This window comes from Dioscorea cayenensis, unplaced genomic scaffold, assembly GCF_009730915.1.
Source record: "Dioscorea cayenensis subsp. rotundata cultivar TDr96_F1 unplaced genomic scaffold, TDr96_F1_v2_PseudoChromosome.rev07_lg8_w22 25.fasta BLBR01001125.1, whole genome shotgun sequence".
NCBI lineage: Eukaryota > Viridiplantae > Streptophyta > Magnoliopsida > Dioscoreales > Dioscoreaceae > Dioscorea > Dioscorea cayenensis.
Genome location: NW_024087516.1, coordinates 68,636 through 83,131, shown reverse-complemented (window position 1 = coordinate 83,131; position 14,496 = coordinate 68,636). Strand labels below are relative to the sequence as shown.

Sequence of the window (14,496 nt, the reverse complement as noted above, 5' to 3'; positions counted from 1 at the left end):
AAAAAATTACTCATATACATGTGTGTGTTTGTAGATATTATTTTTTTAATAAAATTTAATTTTGGGTTTATAATGAAGCATGTGTATATATGTATGTTGGATAATTTGTGGGCAAGCGTTATTAATTATTTTGAATCATAATATTGGCATGACACAAATTATGGATATTATTTGAAAATATAACATATATCTTAATTCAACTAATATTCTAAGAGTAATGATATTTTTACCGAATAGATTTCCCGAATAGGTTTTCCGAATGACGTGGATGTTAAGTTGACATCCATGTCGGCATCCACGCCATTCTTTCTTTATTTTTTTTTAAAAGAAAATTTTAATTTCTTTTATTATCTAAATCCTAAATTTAAACATTTAATCATAAAAATAAATATGTAAATGATAAACCGAAAATCCCTCCCTAAACCATAAACTAGAAATCACAAACACCCGCAGGGGATTTGTGATTTCTTGTTTAGGGTTTAGGGCATAGGATTTAGGGTCTAGGGTTTAGGGCTTAGGATTTAGGGTTTAGGGTTTAGTATTTATTATTTAGGGTTTAAAATTTAGATTTTTAGTTTATAGATTTTGTAGTATTTGGGTTTATAATTTTAGATATAATTTTATAATTTTTTTAATTTTAAGTATTTAAGAATGTTTAAAGTTCAAATTTAAAGTTTTTATAAAAAAAAATAATGACGTGGATGAGGATGTGGATGATAAGTTAGGCATCCACGTCATTCGGGAAACCTATTCGGTAAATCTATTCAGTAAAAATAGCATCGCTCATATTCTAATTTAACTATGAATATATTTTGGTCTCTCTCTGCCATCTATTCACAAATTTTTAGTTCCCTATAGAGTATAGACGAAGAATTTTGTTTCTGACAAAATAAAAAGAGAGTAGACGATTGAAAGAGAGTATAGTTTATGTATAAAATGTGTCTATGTTTATGATCCTTGGAAATATAGTTTATTAATTTCAACAATATATATATACATATATATAACCCAACTTCTTTTCATTTTTCATGTAAAAAAAAATGACAATAATTAAAATTAGCCCATTTAATTTCTAAAGAAAATCTTGTTCCAAATAAAAAGTTTTTTGTTTTTTATTTTATAAAGGGACATGTTCCTAGTTAATCAAAAAGTGCCCGGAATTAATGTCTCATGCTCTCTCACCTTGAGTTTTTGGGTTTGCACAAAGAGTCCAAACTCTCACAAAGTAAATACCCTCTACATGAGTTTCGAACTCGGGCCACCTTCTCCTTTCTCCAAGTGACCTGGGTTAGTGTTGCTGTTGCTATTTACCTGAATTAAACTGAGTAGTTTTGGCAAAAGTTATTTTTTTTGTTGTAAAAAATAATGTTTTTAAGAATTTGGCCAAATAATCAATTTTTTTTAAATTTTTTTTAGAGTCAGATCCCCCAACCAATATCCAATCAAATTTAAACCGTTGGATCATTTTTACTACCATCAAAGCACCTAAGAAATCCCCTATTAATGCATCTTTAATGGGTAGACTATCATAGAGTTTGATGGTCATATCAGCTCATCAACTCATTAAATTATCTCCAATAATAGTTATATTATAAAAATGAGATCCACAATCAACCTATTAAATTATCAATTATATAATTTTTGAGAAAAATTTAATTAATTTTGTGGATGATATAAAAAGCAAAAAAATTCAGAGCTTCAAGTGGAGAAGAATGTGTTTTGTTTGAGAATGTAGGTATATTTATAGAGGTAATATAAAATTTAAAAGCAATATTTAGTGGTTGCATAATGTTTATATTTTAAATAATTTAATATTTAAACGTTACCCAAACTCTGTTTGAATTTAAAATTAAAATATATATATAAAAAAAAAAGTATATGGAGCATCCTAGTTATATATCTTCTGTGAGAGAGAGAGAGAGAGAGAGAGTTAAAGGGCAAGCCCACGGGTCGCAGGAACTTCTCCAAACATGAGGAGATGAGTGAGCTCTTCTATCAATCCCTGTTTTTTTTTTTTTTATTAGAATCATCGTTCTATGATGAATTTGTTTTGTTGGTCTGGTCCTTTGATTTGATTTGCATCTAAATTGGTTGTTGTTTGTTGCTTGATATTATTTGTGCCTTGCATTTATGTGATTGTTTTAGGGTTTTCTTTTTCTTGTTTTTTAATAAAGTTGAAATCTTTGTTTGTTCATTGTAGTTTCTATGGTGCGGTTTCGAGTAATTTTAGTAAAATGCTGTTCTTTTGTAATGAATTAGTGAATTCATGTCAGTCTTTTGATTCTTTGTTGATATAGGCCGACTAATTTCGTGTCACTCCTTGCAGTGGCTGGTACTTCTATTCGTCCTCGCACATTCAAGCAAGTAAGCACTCTTTTATTTGTGCGTATATTTTGATATATGATCTCTTTTGGGGAATGATGAAGAAACACAGCTATATCTTAAGAGACTAATCACTCCAAGCGCGAAAGCAGCTGTGGAAGACATACATTGATTAAATCAATGTTTTCAGACCCAGACCGGCCGGTCGGACCGGGTTGACCTGGACCTACCCTTAAAACTGGTCCGCTCCGATATATAAAATTGGATTTTAGTAAAACTGGGATTGAACCGTTAAACCGGCCGATCGGACCGCTGACCCGGTGACCTGGCCGGGTCATCAACCCGGGTTTGCACCTAATTTTTTTTTTTTTAATTTTATTTTATTTTATAATATCCTAATGTTTGGGGTGTAAAATTGTAAAACTAAGAAAGGGGGAGACCGAGGGTATATTTTTATGTTTTTTTTTTATGCATTTCTTAGTTGTTTATTTCCTAGTTAAATCTTTTTATGTTTTTTAATTAATTTTGTACTAGTTTATTTTTATATTATTTAGCGTATTTCACATTTTTAATGTGGTGTACTTCAATATTTATTTATGTAAAATACTTGCTTAAAATTTGAAAAGTCATGTTTTTATTTTTTTATTTTTTATTCTTCAATATTTGATTTTTTAATTATATATAACTAAAATTTATATTATTTTTAATAAAAATTGTTGACTCCGGTTCAACCTTGATTCAACCTGGTTGAACCCCTCGACCCTTGACCCCTAACCTTTTCCGAGTCGATGCCCGGTCCGGGTCAGAGAACCTTGGATTATATAGAAAATTAAACTATTGAATTATTGAATAATGAATAACTATAAGACTTGTTTATGCTAGTGTCATAAAAGGAGGGCTTGACCAGCATGCTTTTCAATACATGAAAGGAAAACTATTTACCATGTTTCAAAACCTAACTTTATCTATGTACCTCCATAATGTCATGGCTGACTTGAAAAATCATGTGCTTGTTTTGTGTTTGGATTATATCTAGATGATTATCCCATCTCTGATTGAGGTTTGTTGTTAAAGGCTTAAAGCCACATGAATTCCTTCAAATTGCAGAGCTGTTCTGTAATTTATTATTTATTATTTTTTCTCTGGTAGAAAGTATGCACCTGTCTTAACTAAGACAAGTAAAAGCAACTTGATTTGGTTGAAACAAACTGGACCAAGGTTGTTTTTGCTGGCAACTAGTTCACATTAATGGTTTCATGTACATGCTGGTGCAAGTTTTTGACTGGTCTTTAGATAAATAATATTTCACCTGAAGAAATTTTGATGATCTGGAACTTTCATGAGTGCTACATAAAATAAAGATCTATTCTTAATGTCTGACAGGAGGAAGCTGAATATGAGGAAAAGGAGGAATCTGAGCATGAATCTGAGATTTCCTGGCTGATGAGATCATCTGATTTCATGGCTGATGAGATTTCCACAAAGAAACCACATTGCTTGTTTTCTCAATCTCTTGTTCTTCTTATCTTCTTGCTTGCTTTGGCTTCATCTTGTCAAGGCTTGCTGCAAGCAGACAGCAGTTCAGCTGCTGTGAAGCAAAATGTGACCAGAGTCTCAGCAGTGTTTGCTTTTGGAGACTCAACTCTGGACTCAGGAAACAACAACTACTTAGTCACACCTTACAAGAGTGATTTCTTGCCTTATGGTAAGGATTTCTTTGGCCATAAACCCACTGGCAGGTTCACCAATGGAAGACTCCTCACTGACTTTGCAGGTAATTCTCTTCTCTCTCTCTCTGTCTTTCTCTCTTGGAGAGAAGAAAAGGAACTGATTTTATTGTGTTTGACTTTGATTTGAGAATGAAATTGTTGAGGAAATCAAGGGAATCCATTATACATTTTATATTTTTTAATTTTACCTTTCAACTGTATATGTAGGCATTGGGCACAAGAAAATCACAGTTAGATGACTTGTTTTAGGCGTTGTGTTCAACAATTTCTGCTAAAGAAGAAATTTTTGTTTGATGTTGAGGGATTTTGTTATGATCTCATCAAAATTACCATCAGGACAGCAGGCACAATTGTGCTTGTATTTGTGCCAAAACTTTTCAATCCAATAGCATTCAACCTTCATCGCAAGTTTCGCTAGAGGTAGTCTTCCACCATCTAACATCTTCTGACATTAGAAATTGGTTCCATTGAGTTTTATTTTCCTTTCACTTCATCTGCCATCACTCCCTGTGAAATTCTCACACCATATTTGTACCAAGTATTGCATAAACATATCCATCTAGCACCCCAACATATACAATTAATTACAGGGTTAAGAGTACTATTGTTTTCTGTACATACTCTATAGTACATTTTGTGCTTCTGTATTTTAAAAATATGTATTATCATCCTTATACTATAAGTATAGATTTTTTAGTTTAATTAATGATGAAATGGATATTAAAGGTTTAGTTGAAGCCAGGTTGGGTCCATGTGGCAAAGGTTGCCGTGTGGAAAATAATTTTTTTTTAAAATTTACAGCCAATCATTTGAGCCCAATTTAAATATATACAAACTAAAGTGAACTTTACATGCATAGTACAAGGGTCACAGTGAATGTTTTTAAAATATAAAGACCAAAGTACACTCTATATCACAGTAAAATAACCAGGATTACACTTAGGCCTTAGTAATAATATAATTAAAACTTTTGTTTTAGAGTACTGGCATCGTGGGCTATATAAACCGGGTTACATATTCCATTTAGTTTAGTGATATTTAAATCATCTTAATTGAATAAATATAAGAGATAAGAGGAGTGGAAAGGGTTCTCTAAATAGAGATTGGTGGACTCTTCCTGGGGTTTTTTTAAGACAAGAGGTTGTTTTTTTACTTTCTCTGTTGATCCGTTGTATTTAACAAGAATCTTGGCTTCTTTTGCCTTGTAGTTAACAAAGAAATGAAGTATTTTCCAATTCTGTTCTTACTTCCTGGTATCAATAGGTTTAATCTCATTGATTAGCTTTTGTTCTGAACTTTATATCAGAGATAATATCTTTGTATATTCTTTAGGATATTGGTTTCAGCATTGCCAGTGGGCACAGGCAGAGTTGAGGAATCTCGTTTTTTGGTTATAATTCTTTTTCTACTATACTTTTTATTAGATTTTAAAGTGGGGGTTAGCTGCCCTCCATCAATTTGTTGTTTGAAGTATAAGTTTGAGAAATGAAAGGAAACATGTAGTGTTATCTATTGTACTGATCCTTCATTGTTTAACACTCCCTCGGGGCGTGCTTAAATGATGGAAAGTATTGAAACAATGAAGAAACCAAGATGGTGAATGTTCCTTCTTTTGAGAATGAAATGGTCAAGCAAATGCAAGGAAAATTTTAGATAAGAATGTTCTTTTTTCTTTACTTCATTGTTCAACACTTACTTCCATTCACCAAACGTAACATAGTCAATAACATTCTTTGTTTTCTCTTGTTAAAAGTTCATGAGATAGTGTTTGACAGTAGGAATAAAGGAAGAATAAACCATGATTCTTCGGAATAACAGGCAAACAACCGATGAATATGAGAGAATAGAATGAGGTATTCTATTCCCTCACTCATGTAATAATTCCCTTTTCTCAATAATAGCTAATTCATCCTTGGAGTAGTATTAGTTTATTCTTGAGATTATTCTCCTCTCTTGCTAAACAAGTGGCTAAGAATAACTGCTGTTTATTGTCTATTATTCTATTCCAGTACCTAATTTCATCCTTTATTCTTTATTCGCTATTTTCTGTTCTAATACTACCAAACACTACATTAATTTTTGAATCATTAAGCATTACATAAGTATATGTTGAATTGAATCATTTTAAACTTGAATTTCAAATGTGAAGCTTCATATGTTGGTCTCAAAGAGGAGGTGCCTGCTTACTTAGACCCTTCACTAAGTCTTGATGATCTGATTACTGGTGTCTGCTTTGCATCTGCTGGCTCTGGATTTGACCCTTTAACAGCAGAAATCAATGTAATTAATTAAACATCTCTCTCTTAATTCTCTTCTCAATTATATGCTAATTTTTATAATGATGCTGTGATTCTCTTTGTTTTGTTTCGGGTTCTACATAGCAAGTAATTCCAATGGGTGAACAAATAGATTATTTCAGAGATTATCTGTCAAGAATAGAACTGCAGGTTGGGCCGGATAGAATGGATAAGATAATGAACAATGCCGTGTTTATTATAAGTGCTGGAACAAATGATTTTGCTGCTAATTACATCCCTCTTCCAATCAGAAAGAAGATGTTCTCAATTGCAGATTATCAAAACTTTGTCCTGCAAAATCTACAAGAATTCCTACAGGTATGCTTGTGTCTAATTTAGTTTTCATTCAGCATATTTAATAGATGAACCAAGATTTTTGCATATGGAACTGTGACCCTAATGTTATGCATGTTTTGGAAATTTTGGAAAGGGAATACACAAATTAGGAGCTAGAAAAATGGCAGTGGTAGGACTTCCTCCAGTTGGGTGTTTGCCAGTGATTATCACTCTATTTGGATTTGGTGATAGAAAATGCATTGAGGCTTTCAACTCCATGTCCATCATTTACAACAATAAGCTCAAAGATATCTTGCGAAAGGCCTCAACAGTGTTACAAGGGGCCCAACTCATATATGTGGATGTCTTTACTCCTTTATATGACTTCATTCTCTCTCCAAACAAGTATGGTGAGTATATGATCTCATTTCTTTATTTCTTTATTTAACAATTAATGCAAACTTAATCTAATCGCTAATTGATTTTTTAAGGTAAAATATGTTTTCTATCCATATGCACTTTTAGATTTTGTTGAAGTTACGAACAATATTATTATCTGAAATAAACATTCATAAACTTAAAAACCGGTCACTTTTATTCTTAAATAGTTTAGTTTGCTCTCTTTATTGGTTCACGAACCAAATCACCCTGATTTGAAATTCATATACTTAAATGACCAAAAATACGGAGTTGTAGAAACAAATGTTATTATTAATCGTTTAGTTATTGTATCTTATACTTGATTTTAGGATAGATCAAAGATAATATATGGCACACTAAATTTGTATGTTGTGTACAATTATATATATATAATTTTGATGGATGTGGTATCATTTTGTCACCATTATCGGTCTCACTTCGATAGGACATTCATCAACATCATGTTGTCAAAACCCTAATTTGCTTGCCATAATTTTTTTCCCATACACAAATAATTAAATAGAATAATTACTTTGCTTTTAAGAAGTTATAATTTTGCAATAAAAATTAATATTTTTCTCTTGATGTTATTTGATTAGGGTTTGAGGAGACCATGGTGGGATGTTGTGGAACAGGGATGGTGGAGGCAGGGTTGGCATGCAATGCAAACTCTCTTGTTTGCATTGATGCATCAAAGTATGTATTTTGGGATTCAATTCATCCCACTGAGAAGACATACCTCACACTCTTCAACTATTTTAAGCCTTTAATAGATAACTTCTTGGAGTCATCTAATTAATCTCCAATTGCATCACAGCATTGAATTGGTGCATTTTGATTAATTTGGGTATTGAGCTTATTTTTATTGGAGATTGATAATTTCTTCAATTTTAGTTTAGAACTCTTTAATTGTTGGCTTGTTGGTGTTATTTGTACTTGTGATGTTCAGTGGATTCAGAAGGGAAACTGATTGAGTTTTAAGTATTTGTTTCATATAATTGAATAATCATAGTGTTCGAGATATTTAATTACTAAAATTAATCTTAATTGTTGTATTTATATAAGAGAATATTGTTGTTAATTTGTTATATATGTATATATTAAATAATTATATTACATTTAATTTTTTTGGTAAATAGGAGTTTGGTAGAAACAGTTATGCTAGTGAATTAAAAAATTATATTACATTTAATTCACTAGCATTTAATAATTATATTACATTTAATATAGAAAATTAAACTATTGAATTATCGCATTATGAATCACTATAAGACTTGTTTATGCTAGTGTTGTAAAAGAAGGGCTTGACCAGCATGCTTTTCAATACATAAGGAAAAACTACTTACCATGTTTCAAAACCTAACTTTATCTATGTACCTCCATAATGTCATGGCTGACCCTGAAATCATGTGCTTTAAGTTTTGTGTTTTGGATTATATCTAGATGATTATCCCACTCTCAGATTGAGATTTGTTGTTAAAGGCATAAGCCATTTTGAATTTCTTCAAATTGCAGAGCTGTTCTTGTAATTTATTATTATTTTATTTTTCTCTGATAGAAAAGTACACACTGGCTTAGCTAAGACAAATAAAAACAACTTGATTTGGTTGAAACAAACTGGACCAAGGTTGTGTTTGCTGGCAACTAGTTCACATTAATGTTTTCCTGTACATGCTGGGTGCCAGTTTTTGACTGGTCTTAGATAAATATTATTTCACCTGAAGAAATTTTGATGATCTGGAGCGTTTATGAGTGCTACATAAAAGAAGGATCTATCCTTAATGTCTGACAGGAGGAAAGCTGACTATGAGGAAAGGGAGGAATCTGAGCATGAATCTGAAGATGATTCTGAAGAAGAAGACTGAGGTTTGTTAGCACTTAATCTTGTTTGTCTTGCTGCACTATATTATGCATTTCTATCATGAGCAGGGCTGTAAATTTTCCTTGTTGCTTTATGTCGAGCTCTATCCTGTTTAAGTTTCTTGCTCAAAATCTTCAGGCTGGCTCTATTTACTCAGTTTGCAGCTTTATTATTAATGTTCCCAGCCTTTGTTTTTCATGCCACTGTGGGCCAGCTTAGGCCATCAACAGCTCTATCATGCAGTTACATGTGGTTTACTTGAAGCTTCAGATATAAACTCTCTTTATGATTGTTGCATTTCCTTGATTATAATGATGCTAATTGCAGAAAAGGAAACGGACTGAGGGTCTTATTGAGATAGCAAATCCAAATTTGGTTTAACCAAAGACCTTGAAAGCTAGCGAAGCAAATGTAAGTAGGATTATCTTTCCCTTCTTTATGAAATAACAGTGTTAATCATAATTCTTTCAAGAATGGCATTGAACCATTCTATAATTTCCACAAGTTATATGAGCATATAGTAAATTTCTACAAGATTATATCAGAGTATAGTTTAAATAGGTATGGTAGTTGCAGATGTCTTTATCTAGTATATTGTTGTTGCACTTTGGAAAACCAAATGGTGCAAATATTCTGAATTGGATCATTAATAACCATTTCTAAACATTAGATGAATCTTAACAATATTTGTTCTTGATCTTACTGTAAATTCCCATCACCTTCTTTTATTCAGCAGTTGAGTGCTGCCTTGATACTACATTTGTCCATATGATTTGAGCTGTATTTTTAGTAATTCAAATTTTCTTACAAAACTCTAACATCAGAGCTTCATGGGAGCCATGATTGTAAGTCTATACAAGTTTCAGTCAGATTAAAATCGATCTTCTATGATGTTCATCTCAAAATTACTTAGAACTATCAGTCTTGACTTGTTTTTCTGTTTTATGTGTTTTCCCCAAGGAAATGAAATGATGATAAATGATGATGGTGGTGTCACGTTTTTATGCATATTGAACACTGCCATTTCATTTAGTGGTGTTAAATGTGTGCTACTGTGTTATATATTGCATCTTCATTCCTATTTAATGGGTATCTAAATGGCGAAAAGTAACGAAGTGAGTTGCTTCTATTGTGCAGGTGAATATAGCATCTGAACTCTCAAAGCATGAAAGGTATGTGGAAGTTTGGGTGGGATTATATCCCAATTGTTTTTGATCCAACGTCTGTACTCAGTATTGCACGAGTCCCTTTTCTTGTTCTCATCTCAATAGAGATTGCTTTGTTCATCCCATCCAAGAAAATTTTAATTCTTCTTTTTCATCTGGAGTAGTTGGTTGACTAATCTGACCACAAGTTTGTTGGTTCTCGTCTGATTTTTCTGATAGCTGCTTATTGGTCACATAACGAACTAAAGTATAGTGAATAATAATCAATAAGCCGATGTGGACCTTAACAGTTTGTTGAGTTACTTGAAAAACTACTTTGAGCATAAAAATTCATTGGTTTTTATTATTTTTTATTTGCCACTATTAATTACATGTTATTTTGTTTTGTTGTTATCCAAGAAATATGCTGCTTATGTGGTATCTGAAATGGAATGCTAAATTCATTCAGTTAAATCTCTGTTTGTTTTGTAATAATTACTACAAAGTTTCATTTTGTCCCTTTCCTCCATCTAGAAGTTTTTCAGTCTTATGGAATACAAAAAGGTTCATTTTGGTTGGATAGGCTATCTTTAGTGTACCAAACTTGATGGTTTAATTTTCTCATATTTAGTTTGTAAATGTTTGTCTGGTATTTGCATCCTCGGAACAGTTTACTCTTGTTTCTCTGTATATTTAAAAGGTTTAATTATTGTTATGACGAGACTATGTTCCATATAGGAGGAGATGAGAAACAAAACTCCCGCTGACTGCTAGCATGAGGCTGCAAGAACTGGGACAGACAGAACAAGCTAGAAAAGATCTAGGTAAAGTTGGAGAATTTTTCTGACTTTTTCTATCGAATTTTTATTTTTGTGCATTGTATTATCTTAATTGAAATCCAAGAATGTTGTTATACAGTGTATGTGAGTTAATTCTCTTTTTGTGATAATGGGTTTTCTGCACCTATGCATAACTGAGAAGTGGCTCTAACCAATCTGGTGCAAAACCATTTATACCTCTGTTGTAATGATGTTCCTCAACTGGAATGATTAATTTTGTGTTAGAAAATTATCTAATAATCAAGATGTTGTTGATCCTAACCCAATCATTGTTAACATATGTGTATTGTAATTTCAACTTGTTCCTGATCTAGTAGTGTTGTTAGCATAATACAATCACAAAAAAATAGCCGTGTCATGATGCTAAATTTGATTGATATAAAGAAATAAGTAGGGAAATAGACATTTTGAAGTTCCCATTTTTGCATATTTCTCGTCAACCTCTAATATTCAAGAAAGGCTCATGGTAATTTTGTAGCTTGGAGATTGTATTTATGGTTTTTTTTTTCCCTTTTTGGGGGTAGAATAATGACATATTATATGACTGAAAAGAAGTGAAAATAGAGGTTGTTCAAGGACTAGTTTTATGACTTTCATAGCCAGGAGTGACCCTAATGGTCCAAGTCTGATCTGAATCATGTTTTGTTTTGATTACTAACAAGTAGGTTTAGAATAATTACTTATAATCACTAATCATCAAGTTTTACAGAAAGGGCTTATAATTTCTTTGTCCTCAGCAGTGAAAAAGGGTAATCTTAAATTCCCAGGAACTATATTTTTTGCCGAGAAAATCTTGTTCAAAGGTATTGTTTGCAGTTACATCTTTAAGCATACAGATGATTTTCTTTCTTTGTGCAGTGCGTCTAATTTTGGTACGGAAACAATGAGTCGAGGCTGCAAAGAAACGAGAAGAAGAAAAAGCCGGTTTGTTTTCCTGAACATGCTGTTATATTTTCACTGAAATTTGTCTCAAAAACATGATTCCTTCCAAGATCGTCAGTAACTTTGACACTCCCTTCTGCTATCCATTCTTTGTTTTAACCATCTGCATGTTCTGATCTCAACCAATACTGCATTTTTTTTCTATCACACTCAGAACCTTGCAATTCATGATTGAACCTCTTTTATATTTCCAGCAAAAGAACAAAAGAAAGCCGGAACTCGGAAGTGAGTGTTCTGGTCTTATGCTACAAGCTAAGAAGGATACATGCTTTACAAGTATCTGAAATTTTTTTTTTTAGTCAGTTCATACAATGATATTACACCTACCAATCAGACATGGGTATAATTCTTGGGGATTTATTTATACTTTTATAGCCTTTTTTTGAGGTTATTATTCTTTTGTTTGTTTAGCTCAGATAAAAGCCATTTAATATAGCACTTGATTCTCAAGCTTTTGCTTATGTTCTGCATCAATAAGCAGAATGGTTTTACACTAAATCTTTAATTTTTGGTGGTAACTTAATTGCTTGTGATGATGAATTAGCCCCTTTTTAAACAAATACAATTCATATTTGATGAACAATAGTTCATTTTCAACCTGAAAATGGGAAACATATTTCTTACTAGTACTGTAGAAGTACTCTAGTGTGTGTGTGCAAAGATGCAATATTAAAACACTGTGCTAGAGCACCGTTGTACTACTGTACTTATACTGTTCATACAATATTTGGGGTTCACTTGTCATTTATATTACTATTTCAAATTGATTCAGTGTGTCCCCCGAGAGAGGTGGTGTATCTTTTTCTTCTAGAGTTACAGGATAAAGAAAAATATTTTAATTTAGTTTTGTTTTTAAAAATTTTTAGAGTGTGCATATGGTATGATTTTCAATAATCCATGTGACATTTGGTCAGATTAATAAATTTTTAAATGATCAATAAATCACTGTAATCTATCTCTTGGTAATTTTATAATCTATTTCTTGATAATCTTTTAATGTGTTTGTCATTTGTATCAATATATAAATATATGTAGATTTTATAAATTAATATGGCAACTATCAATATGTGTACACTTGAGCAATCGAATTTAAGATATGTCCAATTCTCTGATTGATATTTTCATACGGATGGAAAATGACATTAAAAAGACATAATAAATAAAATGAGAGTGATGATAAATCACCCAAGTATATATATATATATATACAAGTTGCATGAATTGAGAAATGTTGTATTGGTAGGATGCCATCAACCACCATCCATAATTCAGTTTTAAGTTGCAAGTCTTGTTTTTAAAAATAAATAAATACTTTTTGCTTGATTAAATTAGCATTCGGTGCAATGTGGGTCCTATTGGTCCTCACCACCCACCTTCCCTTCTTTCCTTCTCTCTACTCTCAAGTATATTGAAATGCTAAAGAATGGCGAACAAATGCATGTGGCCTCATGTTATTCTGATTATATTTTGTTACTTAATTAAGAAACTTTCAATTTCCAAATCTTGCTAAGCGAACTGTCAAGAGTTTGAATCTCTCCCAATTAAAATGATTAAGAGTTAATAATTTTTCGGCATTCATAAAAGAAAAACTAAAATGACTGAGAGTATATGGTTTCTCGGCATTCATAATTTTTTTATTATTTTTAATTATGTAAGAATTTTATTATAAAAAAAAATAGTCTCATTGTATAAGATGTTAGTGTGAATATTTAACAATATTGAATTTAAGTTTTACTGGATACAGTGATGGTAATTAGCTTTTGATTATGGGTTTAGATTTGCAGTCTGAATTTTATGTCATTTGGTGATGGCATAGGAACTAGACAATTAAGTTTTTTAGTTGTGCACATTCCCCTGATTGCATATGTGATTACCATATTTATTATATATATATATTACAGTTTTTATGATATTTAATGTATTTTAATTAATAATTTTATTTCACGAGAAAATTTGAAGTGGAAACAATCAACACTTACAAAATCAAGCTCACTAATTATTCTCACTAGAATATTATGAGTTCAAACCTAAACAAATAAATTTGGTTCATTTTAACATCTAAATATGTTATAGTTGCTATTGCTGTGACAAATATTGTTGTATGTAAAAATCTAAAATAAACAAATTTGACCAAGTCAATCATTAAAATAAATTATTTTTAAGTTAATATGATAATTGTTAATTTTAATCCAAAAAATTAAAAATAACAACAACTATAAATATTATTAATCAATGCTATTCTAATTAATCATAATTTGAATGAGAAAAAAATCATTTAATTATTTATGATTTATAATTATTAGACAAAAATAGTTCTAAATTTTCTCCTTTCATTGTTTGTTTACTTTATTTCACATCATGTGGGCCCACGCTGTCCGACGTGGCAAGCCTGTTTCTCTTGGCGTGCAATAAGTTATCCAGTCACAGCGATTTTTGCGGGTTCTTCTCAAAACTATTTGCAAATACACCCCTAGAAAAAGTAAATTATTTTTACATTTACGTACTCTTAAAGTTCATTTTTATCAAAAGTTTCGCTGAATAGTGAAAGCTTTGGATGTATAACTGTAAATATTATATTTGTTTGGGTGTAGATATAAAAAAATGTATTTTTTTTAAATATACCCCCATGAAAAAGAAATTTTAAAATTAATAACTAAATAAATA

General features: G+C 31.3%; 1 protein-coding gene and 2 long non-coding RNA genes across 4 annotated transcripts; all 3 read left to right on the top strand.

Annotated features, from left to right (window-relative positions):
- Nucleotides 1-1,919: 1,919 nt before the first annotated feature.
- On the top strand, nt 1,920-8,059 carry LOC120255660 (GDSL esterase/lipase At5g45960-like). Of its 2 annotated transcripts, none has more exons than XM_039263433.1 (7): nt 1,920-1,982; nt 2,327-2,364; nt 3,706-4,096; nt 6,202-6,332; nt 6,434-6,667; nt 6,780-7,035; nt 7,645-8,059. In XM_039263433.1, exons 1-7 carry the CDS (start codon nt 1,979-1,981, stop codon nt 7,842-7,844), a joined length of 1,254 nt encoding a protein of 417 aa, XP_039119367.1. In that variant the 5' UTR covers nt 1,920-1,978; the 3' UTR covers nt 7,845-8,059. The 2 variants fall into 2 exon arrangements, with proteins under 2 accessions (XP_039119367.1, XP_039119368.1); XM_039263434.1 differs by having other exon boundaries at nt 1,922-1,982; nt 2,298-2,364.
- A 762-nt stretch (nt 8,060-8,821) lies between these two features.
- On the top strand, nt 8,822-10,079 carry LOC120255671. The gene is made up of 3 exons (XR_005535072.1): nt 8,822-8,911; nt 9,234-9,317; nt 10,044-10,079. It is a non-coding gene; the product is annotated as an uncharacterized LOC120255671 (long non-coding RNA).
- A 735-nt stretch (nt 10,080-10,814) lies between these two features.
- Nucleotides 10,815-12,264, top strand: LOC120255670. The gene is made up of 3 exons (XR_005535071.1): nt 10,815-10,875; nt 11,749-11,814; nt 12,027-12,264. It is a non-coding gene; the product is annotated as an uncharacterized LOC120255670 (long non-coding RNA).
- Nucleotides 12,265-14,496: the final 2,232 nt, after the last annotated feature.

What these genes read in the sequence shown, in the direction of transcription:
- LOC120255660 (XM_039263433.1), top strand. An exon ending in GTCCTCGCACATTCAAGCAA is followed by an intron (nt 2,365 to 3,705) that starts GTAAGCACTCTT and finishes AATGTCTGACAG; the next exon opens with GAGGAAGCTGAATATGAGGA. An exon ending in ACTCCTCACTGACTTTGCAG is followed by an intron (nt 4,097 to 6,201) that starts GTAATTCTCTTC and finishes TCAAATGTGAAG; the next exon opens with CTTCATATGTTGGTCTCAAA.